The 15,467-nt window shown below is 35.1% G+C and overlaps 1 protein-coding gene across 1 annotated transcript in view; it reads left to right on the forward strand.

The window, feature by feature from the left end:
• RFX6 (regulatory factor X6) overlaps positions 1–15,467 on the forward strand; it is a 59,284-nt gene that overhangs the window by 14,284 nt on the left and 29,533 nt on the right. Inside the window, exons 5-6 of the mRNA XM_014866210.3 lie at positions 3,369–3,446; positions 4,584–4,611. Coding sequence (XP_014721696.2) covers positions 3,369–3,446; positions 4,584–4,611 — 106 coding nt within the window. The remainder of the gene's footprint in view (positions 1–3,368; positions 3,447–4,583; positions 4,612–15,467) is intronic.

Consider the following 15,467-nt stretch of genomic DNA (forward strand, 5'->3'; position numbering starts at 1 on the left):
TGAGGCATTGCTGATGAGAAAAGGACATGCTGTTTCTCATTTGTAGAGCAGCATGTAGCTGACCAAGTCACCTTCCTCACATGTTAGTGTGTGTCTGGGTTCACAGTATCGTTTACATTTGACCTATGAATAAAATGCATACATTACTTTAAAAGGACCTTTTTTTGGTAGGTACAAAATCTTGACTCTGAAGGTAATTAGACAGGTTAAATACTTCTATTTTTAAAGATATCCTGCCCTAATGATTGAAAGGGGGGGGCAAAATAATGCATTCATTTTATAAAAATAAGGAAGAAATGGATTGTGCGATGAAAATATCTTTTCCTCAAAAGACCTAAGTAAGAAAAAAAATAACATATCCATATTAGTCAGTACTTTTTGGGTCCTAAAGGATGTTGCAATTTTTAAAAAATGTGATCATCAGGCAATTTTAAAAAATGGAAGTAAATTGTGCCTCAGTGCTGGTCACTGTGATCACTGTTCCAGGACTGGCAGGTGGGCCAGCTCAGGAAGCCATAGAGTGGGGCGGAATTCAGAATCACATATGTTCCTGCCTGAGTTTCCGTGTCTGTTTCTTCATCATTGCATTGACATCTAGCACAGTGGTCAGGACACACTATGTACTCCAATATTTGTTGAATTCATGGTCATGCTTTCGACTTATCTTAGGATTTTTGTCTACTGCCTGTGAAGGCAATGTATTTTCTTCTCAGTCTGCATGGCAAACCACTTTACCACAGTATAATAATATTTACATGATGAAAAAAGGATTATAGATGAGAAGCAAGAAGATCAAAATTATAATGAAAGAATATTGTCGACTTTTAAAGCAATGCTTAACATATATTGCTTCAGCAAGCGGCTAAAATATAGTTATTTAAACTATAGTGTCCACAGAGCAAACAGCAAGCTTTGCAAAAGAATATGAAATTACAATATATTTCCATTGTAACAGATCCCTTTGTTCTCAGATATCACTTGCTTTCTTCTAACATAAAAATATTTCCTTGGTTATCTTAGTTCTAAAATCTAATAAAGGAAATATTAATACTTATTTCACACTCATAGTTTTATAAACTAATTCTAATATGCTTGGCTGAATATCATCTAAATCTGCACATTTGTTCATGGTTTTTAGGTATTTCCCTTATCTATTTCTATTAGTATAGCTGCTTTTGGTCAGGTCTTTATGACTTAAATAAGCTTCCTTCTTTTCAATTCTAGTTAGAGATAGAATCAGTTCAATATTTTTAGTTTTCATAAGTTTCATATTTCCTTCGCTTCTCCCTTTGTTCCAATATACCTCAGAGGTTCTTTTCTCCTCATCTACCATAGGGTTAATTTCTGTATGGTAAAAACGGAGCAGTTGTGCGCTTCCTCTGTTTGGGTTAACAGAACACTATTGTCCTTCTACCGAAATCGAGGACTTGGAAAACTTGTTCCCAGTCTGGCATAATCATAAAATATCTTCATTTACCTTGATCGTCCCTATTACTGTTTCTCAAATGTAGCAGCTCTTTCTGGGAACATTTCTTTTTATAATATATGTAATATTTTTTCTTCATATTTAAAAGAAACTTTGCTCTCCATCTCAAATGGCCCAGGGATTGTTAGATGCAACTTCTCTGCCTAGTGCTGCCCTTAGAACCGAACGGGCGAGGACCCATCTCTGGCCTCACACTTTTGAGGGCTCTGTTCTGGCCCTCCTCCAGTTGTTCCCCTTCCCAGGAGACCAGGGGTCCATTGTTTGAGTGAATGTGTCCACCCAGAGACCACATCCCCTGTCAAGACTGCATCCCAGGTCTCTGGGGCCCTGAAATTCCTTGTCCAAACAGCCCCAGTCCTGCCTCCTGTGCCTGTGTGGGGCTCTTCCTCCATTTAGCCTCAGGAGGGTGCTCGGTTCTACCAGCGTACACAGACTTGAAGGGTGCCAGGGGGCAGCTCTTTGATGGAGGGGGGTGTGGATGGATCTTGGAACTGGAGGCTGCATGTTCACAAGAGACCCTGCACAGTAAACAGAGAAGGGGCTGGGAAGAAATGGGGTTGCTCTTCTCTCACCACCGTATTTCCACGTGGAACACCAAGATCTAAGAATTCTAAATTCAAACCTGCCTACCAGATCATTGTGGAGGTAAATTGACAAGATAGAAGGATAGGGATGTTTTATTTAGCAGTTTGCTAGCTTGATTTATATATTTTAAATATTTAGATATATGGTATGTGGCTCTCTATTTGTACTCTTGGCCTGGACCTTGAAAATCTTTAGGGGTGGAATTGCTCTGCCCAGTCCTTTCTTTATTGCTGAGGTCAGACAAGGGGCCTTGAAACCTAGATCCTTCATTGTCCTGTCCACTTTAAATTCAGATGATGAGATGTTAAGTAATGAAATTTTAAATATAGTTACACTGAAGTCTAATGGAAACCACCTACCCTCTTTTGTTTCATTCCTTACCTGATCTTAGATAAATGCAAATTGAAATGGTAGGTAACCAAGTAGGTAGCGGCACCTCATGGAAGGGATGGGGGCAAGGAGAGTGAAAGCGGAAGTTAGCAGGCTTTGGCCACCCTCGCTAAATACCCACTGTTTGACTAGCTTTTGTATAACATTTGTAGCAGTTGTACTTGCGTGTATAATATGTCAGGAGTTTGCAGCAAAGGAGAACGAGTTACAACTTGAGAATGGGTGAGATGGATACTTGCCTGTGGCTCAGGATCCCTAGACAAATTTATAACAAATTATTTGTAGCACGTTACATTCCGTATTTCATATTTTCATTGATTTATAACATAGTTTCTCCCCCATTGTTGCACAGAAGTTTGAACTGAAAATGACAGTGAATCTGTTTTCTGAAAATGTTTTAAAAGATCACATGCTTCAGACGTATTCCTGTGCATGACATTAATATCTTCTTCATACATAACGTCATACACTTTCTTCATCCAGCAGATATATTGCAAAGAAAACTGATCATTTTCTGATTCAGTTGACTAAATTTAAATTGAACAAGCAATTTACAAACAGATACACTTGATATACTTAGAGCCAATGCCTACATTTAAATGCCTATGTTTACATACTTTTTGGGTTTTGAAACTTAATATTTTAGGAGTTAGAAGGGGATTGGCAGTGGGTGATTCTCCTAACTTTTTCAAGTCTAGAGTCAGAAATGTGATGATAAGTAGGATTAGTGACCATGGAAGAGAGATTTAACACGTTAAGATGTTACTTGAAAAAATCAGGAAAGAAAGGAAAATGATTAAGGGGTTGCAGTTCATACTTGGGATTAACTTCAATTATACTTCAGTCTCTTTTTCCCCTTCAAAAAATCTCTTCATTAACTCAGAGCTGGTTCCTGTCCTTGCTCTAGGTATCATTATTATGGGATTGGCATCAAAGAGAGCAGTGCATATTACCACTCCGTTTATTCTGGAAAAGGCCTGACGAGGTAGAGTTCTGCTATCTTCAAGACAAGTTTTCTGCATTTCTTTAAATATCCATAATATCTGTTGAATAAAATGACTTGCTAATTTTGCTTATTGAAATGTTTCCTTTTAAGCATCAGACCTTAATTTCAACTTTGTATGGACATTTATAATGATGGGGTCTAGATTACTTGGCAGTTTATATAATTTGCAATCTTTAGTGAGAGATTCATGGGGAACCAGGTGTCCCAGAGAGATGAAAAGGAGAAATCAGGGAAACAGAATTGCTTTTAAGTCAGTATTTACTCATAAGGCTGAGTGAGTCTGTTTTCAGGCTGGATTTAATAAAATAAAAGCAGAAAATGTAAAATTTTTTTTCTAAGGTATAATCTGTTTTAAAGATCTATGGGCTTGACTAGTAACTTGCAAAGATAGAAAGGTTATTATAATCATCTCTAATCATCTGTACTTCGAATATGTTTTACTAAGGTAAAGCTACTGACCTGTTTGAGTCTCTGTGAAAGGAAAAACACAAAGGAATATAAAGAACACATTTCTCAAATCTGCTGTAAACTACCAGGAGGAGGTCATTGACAAGTGAGGTGACATCCGATGAAACCAATGATAATATACAATTACTACTTTTTAAATACTGTAGCTATGAATAATTGAACCTGCATCTGAGATTGCCTTGTTGCATGATTTATCAAGAACTGCTCTTAGCTCTCAAAGGAAGGAATATTTTAAAAAGTTGAGTAATTTGAAAAAAAAAAATTTAGTCACGTGAGTCATACTAAGATGAACACAGATATTATAAAGAACATAATGGCATCTTACTAGCCATTACTCACTGTAAAGTGAAAATACAGGCCAGAATACACACAAATACTTAAAATCGTGTTCTTTCCTTGCCTTAAATCTTACCTGACATCCTGGATATTCTTCATTTTACTTTCTCTTAAAGGAATTTTTTTTTAGTAAGCTGAGAAATATACTTGGGTTCCTTTGAAAAATCGAGCAAATTTCTCCAGGTTTATTTCACTAATCATTGTATGAAGTTACTACTTTTGTATGTCCTCTGTATTTCCTTGATTGCTCTAACTGTGTAAATATATATATATATATATTTTAAACTAATGGAAACTGTGCTGATTTTTAAGGTTTTCTGGAAGCAAGCTGAAGAATGAGGTAAGAATTATTTTCATTTCTATTTTACATCTTCTATAATCTGTATTACAAGCTGAATAATGTGTTAATCATCCTCACTGGCAAATATAGAAATACATGTTGTTTATTAGGAGTCCCTCGAATGACTGAGGACTTCAGACAGAGCTAAGTTAGGTTTGGGGCAACTAATGATTCCTTACGCGGACCTACTGAACAACTTCCAATTACCCTAGGAGGGGTAATTTTTCAGTTATCCTTACCTAATATCAGATACTTAAGAGATTGCAAGAAAAGACCATTATTGATCCAAGAAATTTCCATCTAAATGTAAACAAAAAGTTTAAGGTTGAGGATATGGAAAGAATTTGTATTTGGACTATATCCATTTAGACAAAACCTTGGATAGTTATCGAGAAGCCTATGATTTGTCTTAAACACTTTGTGTGTGTGTATGTGTGTGTGCGTATAGTTGTCAGTTTGCTGATCTCCTCTGCAGTAGGGGAGTGGGATGGTGGAGGTGGGAGCTAGGGAGAAAGGGTACATCTCACACACACACTTTCCCCCTAAATTTCCCTCCCCTTCCCCACCTCCAACCAAAGAACAGATCAGCAAACTGACTTTATCTAAATGAGTTAGACTACCATTAGGGACTGCATGGCTAATTAGGCACATGATAAGGCCTTCATTATCCTGTAGTTAACTAATCATTAAAAAGAGGTGCCACAGAACTAAGGGCACATGACAATGTGTTGTGTGGTAAATCTGGCCCTGAGGTAAATTGTAACTCCATTAGTTTGGTGAAATGATGCAAGCATATTATCTTAAGAAATAATATAAAGCCCCCAACCCTCTGAAATGACCAATTTCTTCCCACCAGTGCTTTTAATACAGTTAATGGCTAATTACATAATAAAATCCACTAGATTGCTCTTTTTATCAATGAAATAATAGCTCTTTATTAGATAAACAATTGCGAAAGTGCAAAAATATTGACTTAGAAATACACTTCAGTTGACTGAAGTTTGTGTCAATAAAGAATGTAAGTAATTTCTCTCGGGTGTTCTTTCTGCCACTTTGATGAGGCTCGTGGTAATAGGGAGCTGTCAGCTGATGCCACATGTGTATGGCAAACCTTGCTTTATAGAATAAAAGAAAAATGTTTAAAGAAAAATGTTTCTCAAGTCCTTAGTAGAGTGCACTACAAATTCAAGTGTAGATTTTGTTAATAAAGTTAAAATAAAATATTTTGGTTAGGCTATACAGCCTGTTTTTCTAAAGCAAAATATATGCCTGAAGCAATAATAGAGTATCATTATTATGATGATTATAGAAATTAACACAAGTAAGGGCTTTCTAAAGGCTCAAAACTATTCTAAATACTTTTAAAGATGGTACTAAAATATTTGTTTAATAAAGTTGAAATTTTCAAAAAGTTATTTTGTATTTAGAGTGACCAACCATCATAGCTTGCTCAGGATGCGAGACTTTCAGTGTAAACCCCTAAATACTTCAGGTCATTGGAACATTAACAACTGTCAGGTGGAGAAAACAGGTGTTAACACTGCTCGTTTATAGCTAAGGAAACTAAGGCTGAGAGATGTATTTGCTTTCTTAAAAAATTCTGAATAAAGTTCTACTTTTTAAAACCCATGGTCAAGGTATTAATCAATAGATATACGGAGTTACAGGTACTAAGGGACTAAATAGTGAATGGTTAGATTTGATCTTTTACAGTTTGATTTTTACAGTTTTATATTTGATCTTTTAGCAGGAAAATATATCTTAAACAAGTGACTATAAGTAATTTTAAAGGATGTCATGGAGATTAACCTAGTTTAAGTGGTTACGAACATTTCCCACAGGAATGACATTTAAGGAAAGAACTGAGAATAAGTGAGAGTTTGGAGGAGGAGTGGAGTAGGTGAAGAGAGAGGAAGAGTGGTCCAGACAGATGGAACAGCATAGGTCAGGATTTCTCAACCTCGATATGGTTGACATTTGGGGCCAAATAATTCTATGTTGTGGCGGGGGGTGAGGGTGGGGTCCTGTGCATTGAAGGAAGTTTAGCAACATTGCAGTATCCCTGGCTTCTACTCACTAGATTCCAGTAGCACTCCTCCACCCTTGTGACAAACAAAAATGTCTCTGACATTGCCAGATGTCAACCACTTGCAAATGGGAAGGCAGGCAAGAGGAGCATGATGTTATAGACATATGGAAAGTCTGAATGAGAGAACATCTGGACTAAGATAACAGCCCTAGGGATGGAGAAAAGTAACTGATTTGAGCTAGGAAACACTGGAGGATAAACAGAAAGAGTAGAAAGATAATGGGTTCAGTTTGGGACTTGTCATATTTGATGTGTTTGTGAAACATCTAATATAGACTTGAAATCGGCAGTTGGATATATTGGACATATGTGACTGGACAAGGGAGCTTAGATATTTATTTTGATGGTGATCGAAGCCATGGTAATGGATAAAAATGTCTAGAGAAAAAAATGAATGAGAAGAGAAGATGTTGTAAGAAAAGAGTTGTGAAAAGTGGGAAAGAAGAAAAACGTCAGTAAGGTAACAGGAGAATTTAGAGAAGTAAGAAGAAAAAGAAGAGAATATAGTGGCACAGAAGCTAAGAGAAAAGAATGCTTCCAACAGAAGTGAATGATTACTACTATCAAACAGCTCTAAAAGGTCATCAAGATAAGGACTGGAAAAGGTCTATGAAATTAGTTAAGTGGAGATAATGAATGACTTGAGGGAAAGCATTTTCTGTGGAGAGCTGAAGTTCCATTGGTTTGTGAAATAAGTGGGAAGGGGCACTGAATGTAGAAAATTTAGTCAAGCTGAGGGAGACAGTCATAGGAGGACTGGAAATTTAGTTTGGAAGGATGGTTAGACCAACCTTCTAATGCTGGTAAAACAGATCCAATAAAGAGCAGAGACTGAAGATGTGAAGGAGAGGGGAAAGTTGAGAGCACAAGATCACTGAAGAGGTGGGTAGGGAAGAGCTTCAGAGTGGAGAAGGTGCCCTAGAGAGAAGAAACACTTCTTTCATTAAAACTGGAAAGAAGAAAGGGTAAATCCAGATGCAAGTAGATTTGTAGATTTTGCGACAGGACATTGATGTAGTTTGGTGGTTTTGGATTTCTTTCTGAGATATTAGTCAGTAGTCACTTAGGTCATCTACTGAGAGTGAAAATCATTGAGGGCGGGGAGGGGGACGGGAGTTTGAAGGGTTTAAAGAAAGTGCCAGCAATTCTCAATCAGGGTTCCCAAAGAAAGTGTATTCCTGATGCCCTAAGGCACCCGTTGTATGTAAGGAATGAGCTCTTTTATGTATCTAGAATGGTACTAGCTAAGTGCCATCCTTGGGAAAACTGAGAAAATGGTCACTCAAATCCTGTTCTATAGGACTTAATCTTCTCACAGATCCACTGTTGAAAGAGGTGGGAACAGTCTCTGTGGAAGACAGGATAAGTAGAACATTATAAAGTTTAAATTGCAGGAACCAGTAGAAATGCAAAATATTTAAGAGCACTTATAATGAGATGCATACTACTGTTTGAAAACAAAATACAGATATAAAAGAAAATTTTAAATGAAAAGACATACCACATGCCTGGATAGGAATGCTAGATATTATAAATGTGCCAATTCTTCCTAAATTAATTTAGACATTTAATACTCTAATAAAAGTTTGAGTGGGTAATTAATTTTTGGAAATGATTAAAATGGCTATACACTTGATCTTGAAGAATAATCAGGAAGTAATAATTAAGAGAAATGTAAGCAAAAATAGTCAAAAAGAGACTTGTCTGGCAGATATCAAAATATTAGACTATGATACTGACTCAACTGCAGGCAGAACAAGTCTGCAGTGGAGATTAGATACCTGAGAAAAACCCCAATACGTATATAAGAATTTAGCATATGATCAAGGAGACATTACAACCAACGATGGCAGAAAATATTTTTCAATGAATTGTCTTAAGCTCTTTCTGGAAGAAGATGGAGTACCAAATAAATAGATAAAATTCTTCAGGGCATAATGTTAGAAAAAGGGACTATTTTGGAAAAAAATTTCTGTACTTCATACCTTTATGAATTTCATATAAATTGTTAAATATAAAAAGAACAATTAGAAGGAAACACATGTATCTACCTCATTTCCGGATAGGGAATGACTTTTGAAGCATGAAAACAATTTAAGAAATTTCAAAGGAAAAAATAAAAATGGAAACGGAAAATGTTTTGTATCAAAAGCATCATATACAAAATTTGAAGTCAAAGGAAAGACTGGAGAAAATATTTTCAGCAAATATGACAATGGAATAATATCTTTACTAGATGAGGAAATCCTATGAATTTATAAGAAAAACATGAAGACCACAACAAATAGTAAAAGACATGAATAGACAGTATACATAACAAGGAAAGGCCAATAAATGCGTGAAAAAGACTACCAAATAAATAAAAATTAAAACATCTTTTTAAGTTATAAAATTATCAGATATTAAGAAATTATTGTGAAGCTGGTGAAGGTATGGTGAGATAAGCTCTTTCATATCCTGCTAGTGAAGACAGAACAAACTTTCTGGAACATAGTTGCAAGATCTGTATCAAGTTTTCAAAGGGTTCATACTGTTTCTCCCACTAATTTCACTTTTGTATGAATCTCACATAAAGAAATAATAGTAAAAGCGGACAAAACATTATGCACAAAATTTTTATTGACTACAGTGAAAAACTGTATCAACCTAAATGACTAAAAAGGAAGAAATTGGTTACGTAATTTATGGGACTGAATGCTGTGTCATTTATTAAAAGGCTTTTTTAATGACATGGAGAAATGTTAATTAGGAACAAAAACTGGACACAAAGGTAAATATATGTATATATGGCTTCAAATATGTAAAATATGTAAAGTAAAAGTGAATATTTGTATATCAATATAAGTGACAAAGGATTAATATCTAAAACTATGCTGTGCAGTATGATACCACTAGCCACACGTGGCTATTAATTACATAAAATAAAATGTTTAGTTTCTCTGTCACATTAGCTACAGTTCAAGTGCAATAGCCATATGTGGTATTGGATAGTGCAGATATAGAATATTTTCATCATCATAGAAAGTTCTACTGGATGGTGTTCTTAGAATACGTAAAATATTCATCTCAATAATAGAAATGACAGCCCAATAGAAATATAGCATAGTACATGAACAGGCAGTTCACACAAGATAAAAAAGAATGGCTAATAAATAGTGTTGGTGCTCATGGCGCCCATTCTGATTGACCAGATTCCATAATATACAGTCAATAAACGTTTTGAATACTATTTCTGCCAGTGAACATATGAAAAGTGCTCAATCTAATCAGGGAAATTTTCATTTTAATCAGAGAAATGCAAACTAAGACCATACTAATTATTTCACTATTATTGGAATAACAGCAATTAAAAAATCTGAAAATATAGCGATGTTAGGAATGTGGAGCAAAGGAACTCTCATAAAGAGTGGGGAGGACAGTTGAAGGTAAAGTTACCTATGACTGCATTCCTAGAAAAACCCTCACACCGTGCACAAGGAAGCATGTATGAGGATGTTCAGTGTAGTATTGTTTATAATCTCAGAATACTGGAAAATAAATGTCATTATGATACAGTGAGAGAATATATTTTTATGTATTTATACAAGGGAATACTATACTGCTTGGAAATGAGTGAACTATAGCTATAAGGATCAAATTGGATTCATCTCAAAAACCTAAAGTTGAGCGGAAAAAGCTCGTTGAATATAGGATACATACTGTATGGCACCAATTTTAAAACAATAGTATATATTGCTTAAGAATATTTGCATATGAGGGGCTGGCCCCGTGGCCGAGTGGTTAAGTTCGCGTGCTCCGCTGCAGGCGGCCCAGTGTTTCGTTGGTTCGAATCCTGGGCGCGGACATGGCACTGCTCATCAAACCACGCTGAGGCAGCATCCCACATGCCACAACTAGAAGGACCCACAACGAAGAATATACAACTATGTACTGGGGGGCTTTGGGGAGAAAAAGGAAAAAAATAAAATCTTTAAAAAAAAAAAAAGAATATTTGCATATGAGGTAAGTTTTTAGAGGTTTGAATAGAGATGATATTAACCAAATTCAGAACATTAATTATTTGTTGCAGGAAAGGTAGGGAATGAGATTAGGGAGGGCTACAGAGGCTGCTTTAATATTTCAAATGTCTAATGTCTTAATCAGGATGCTAAGTACATGGGTATTTATTACTTTTTATTGATACCTTTTTTTAAGTTTAAAATAGTTTATAATATAAAAGCAAACAAAATCAACAGCAACAAAAGCAAAACGAATAGATAGAAAAAGCATGGTAAGAGTAATTATCAGTCAGTGGTATGAATTTTGATTGCTTTAACTTTTTGTTGATAAATGTGGTGCTTCAGATTTCAGAAATGTCTTAGAGAATGTCTCAGAATCTTTAATTCCCAGGAATAAAACAAACAAACAACCAATCAAGACCTAGTTTCAATACTTTGTCCTGATCAAAGAAAGCCTTTCTTTTCCTGTGAATCTAATGTGGGCCGCCTTTTATCTTACCTTTCTCCAGTAATGAAGTTGCCATTATTTCTTAGAGAGTGTGTTCCTGGGTTTCATACGTTTCAACCAGGAAGCTTGCCTGATAGCCTGAGTTTCCTTCTCCTTACCATCACCATTCATGGCCAGTTTAACAACTTCGTACCAAGATAAATAGCAAATCCTCTCTCCTTGGTGTACGCTTTTCAAATATTTGTAGACTGTTATCACACTCTCTTTTAGTCATCACTTAGCCCAACTGTGCAGCTTAAATCCTTTAATCTTTCCTCATAAATCAGACCCTCTTGCCTTTTAGTCATATTGTTTCTTTTCTGTAGGTTCCTTCTTGTTTTCTTTTGGAAATAAGATCCTTAATAGTTCACCCAAGAATACTGAAGTTAATCAGTCGAGAAAAAAAAACAAAACACAACAGACTTCTGTAGCTGGCCTATGATCTGGCACCTCTGCAATTAACATAGCAAAGATATTAATGGAATTAAAATGGTCGTATTTTACTTTTTACCCAGCTTATCATTTTTGTCTTTTCTTTTTGAGTTACACGTTCTGGGTAGCATATTATTATTTGATTTATACCAACTTTGTACCCAACTGTTAACATATCCAAACAAATTTAATTAAAATAATTTTTCCCTGGGCACTTCTGCCTCCTGTTGACGCTTCACACATGTTGCTGGCTTCCATTACACAGAACTATTATTTATCAACATGGGAGTTTCAAAGAAGTATTAAAATAAAAGACATATACTTTGTTCCTTAATATGTGTTTCCTTAGCACCCTTAACGTTTTTTATTGGGAAATGTATTACTTGTAACACAGACACACAGAGTTTTAAAAATAACCAGAAGATAAAACTCAAGACCTACCTCACACCTTAAAAGAGAGAAGTCCTCTGTGTACTCCACCCCAATCACGTCTCCCTCCCTCCCTAGCAAAAGTTACTGCTATCCAAAATTTGGTGTTAATCACTCCTTTGTTTTTCTTAAGGTTTATCGCTATGAATATATACCCAACAATGTGGTGGTGGCTGCACACTATGAATATCCTTAATACTGCTGAGCTGTAGACTTAAAACTGAGTAAGAGTCAGTTTCATGTGCTGTGCGTTATTGCCAATGTATTGTCTATTATTTGCCCTACATAGAAGTGGATTCATTTTTTTGTGACTTACTGGTTTCATTCAATATTAGGTTTTGTGATTCATCAATGCTAATATATGTAGTTCTAATACCTTTCTTTCTATTGCTGTATAGTATTCCATTGCATGAAAATACTGCAATGCATTTATTCGTTCCATTGTTGATAGAATTTTTTTTTTGCTTGAAAAACAACATTGCTGTGAACATTCCCCATGTGCACTCATGCAAGAGTGGTAATCAGGGTCCCAAGATACGCTCGTATTTAACTTTACTAGCTGAGGTCAAGTTATTTTTCAAAATGGTTGTGTGTCAACTTATGTCTCTCCAGCTGTGTGTGAGCATTCTTTTTGCTCCATGTTCTTGTGAACAATTGGCCCTGAATGACATTTTAGTTTTTCCAATCCAATGGGTGTAAAATGTTATGTGTGGTTTTCATTTGAAAATTGTTTCTGATGGCTATGTCAAAAATATGAACTTGAATATCTTTTTGGATTTTTATTGGCCAGTTCTCTTCTATGACATATTTGTTCAGATCACGTAATTTTGCTGTTTTAAAAGTTCAATTATTAGGAGTTCTTTATATATTCTGGATACTAATATCCTATAGGTTAGGTATTGAAAGTAACCTCTTCCTGTTGGTGGCATGGCTTAACATTCTATAGTATCTTTTGATGAAGATAATTTTTAATTTTATGGTTAGTGTTTTCTTATCTTGTTTTCTAAAATCTGTGTATATTTCAGATCATATAAATATTTTTTGGATATATTCTTCTAAAAGTATAAACTTACTCTGAACACTTAAGTCCTTACTTTATCTGTAGTTGATTTTTTCAATGTTTTTTTTATTGTAGTAAAAAGTACAACAAAATTTACGATCTTAATCATTTTTAAGTGTATACACTTTAGTGGTATTAAGTATATTCATATTGTTGTGCAACTGTCGCCACTATTCATCTCCAGAACTCTTTTCATCTTGCAAAACTGAAACACTATACTCAAACAATAAGTTCCCATCTTCCCTTACCCTTAGTCCCTGGAAACTGCCATTTTACTTTCTGTCTCTATGATTGCAGCTACTCTAAGCACCTCATGTAAGTGGAATCATACAGTATTTGTCTTTTCATGACTGGCTTATTTCACTGAGCATGATGTCCTCAAGGTTCATCTATGTTGTAGCATATGCCAGAATTTCCTTCTTTTTTAAGGCTGAATAATATTCCGTTATATGAATATACCACATTTTGCCTCTCCATTCATCTGTCAATGGACACTTCAGTTGCTTCCACAGTTTAGCTATTGTGAATAATGCTACAATGAACATGGGTGTACAGATATCTTTTTGAGACTCTGCTTTCAATTTTTGGGGGTATATACCCAGAAGAGGTATTACTGCATCATATACTAATTCTAGTTTTAATTTTTGGGGGAACTGCCATACTGTTTTACGCAGTGGCTGTACCATTTTACATTTCCACCAAGTGCGCAAGGCTTCCAATTTCTCCATATCCTCACCAACACTTGCTATTTTCTGTTTTATTTTGTTTTTTTTTTTTAACACTAGCCATCCTAGTGAGTGTGAAGTGGTATCTTATTGTGGTTTTGATTTGCATTTCCCTACTGATTAGTAATGTTGAACATCTTCTCATGTGCTTGTTAACTATTGCTATATCATCTTTGAAGAAATGTCTATTCAAGTCCTTTGTCTTTTTCTATTGTTGAATTTTAGGTGTTCTCTACATGTTCTAGATATTAATCCCTTATCACAAATATGATGTGCAAATATAATCTCCCATTCCATAGATTGTGTTTTCACTCCATTGATAGTGTCTTTCGATGCACAAAAGCTTTAAATTTTTGTGAAGTCCAATTTGTCTATTTTTGCTTTCATTGCCTATGCCTTTGGTGTCATATCCAAGAAATCATTGCCAAATCCAGTATTGTGAAACTTCTGCCCTGTATTTTCTTCTAAGAGTTTTGTAGTTTTAGGTCTTATATTTAAGTCTTTGATCCATTTTGAGTTAATTTTTGTATGTGGTATTAGGGAAAGGCCTATCTTCATTCTTTTACTTGCGGATATCCAGTTTTTCCAGCACCATTTGTGGAAAAGACTGCCCTTTCCTCCTTGGCACCCTTGTCAAAAATCATTGGATCATTTATAAGAGGGTTTATTTCTGAACTCTCTATTCTCTTCTATTGATCTATATGTCTGTCTTTATGTCAGCAATACACTGTTTTGATTATTGTAATTTTGTAGTAAGTTTTAAAATCAGGAAATGTGAATCTTCCAACTTTTTTCTTCTTTCTCAAGGTTGTTTTGACTATTTGAGGTCCTTGAGCTACCATATGAATTTTAAGATGGATTTTTCTGTTTCTGCAAAATACATCACTGGGATTTTGCATTGAATCTGTAGATTGCTTTGGGTAGTATTGGTATCTTAACAATGTTAAGTTTTCCAATTCATGAACATGGGATGTCTTCCTGTTTATGTTTTCTTTAATTTCTTTGAGCAATGTTTGTAGTTTTCATTGTACAAGTTCTTCACTAACTTCCTTGGTTAAGTTACTTCCTATGGATTTTATTCATTTTGATGCTATTTTAAATGGAATTATTTTCTTAATTTACTTTTCAGATTGTTCATTTTTATATTACAGAACTGCAACTGGTTTTTGCATGTTGACTTTGTATTCTGCTGCTTGGCTGATTTTATTTACTAGTTCTAACACTTTTTTTTGATGGCATCTTTAGGACTTCCTACATATAAACTCATAACATCTGTGAACAGAGGTAATTTTGCTTCTTGTTTTCCAGTGTGGATGCCTTTGACTTCTTTTTCTTACCTAATTGTTCTGGCTAGGTCTTCCAGTACTGTATTGGATAAAAGTGATTCAAGCCAACATCCCTGCCTTGTTCCTGGTCTTAAAGGAAAAGCTTTCAGTCCTTCACCACTGAACATGATGTTTGCTGTGGGTTTCTCATATGGCTTTTATTATGTTCAGGTAGTTTTCTTCTGTTCCTAGTTTGCTGAGTGTTTTTATTATGAAAGACTGTCAAATGCTTGAATTGAGATAATGTTTTTTTTCCCCTTCATTCATTTAATGTGGTGTATTACATTGATTGATTTCCTTGTGTTGAACCA

This window comes from Equus asinus, chromosome 24, assembly GCF_041296235.1.
Source record: "Equus asinus isolate D_3611 breed Donkey chromosome 24, EquAss-T2T_v2, whole genome shotgun sequence".
Taxonomy (NCBI): Eukaryota; Metazoa; Chordata; class Mammalia; order Perissodactyla; family Equidae; genus Equus; species Equus asinus.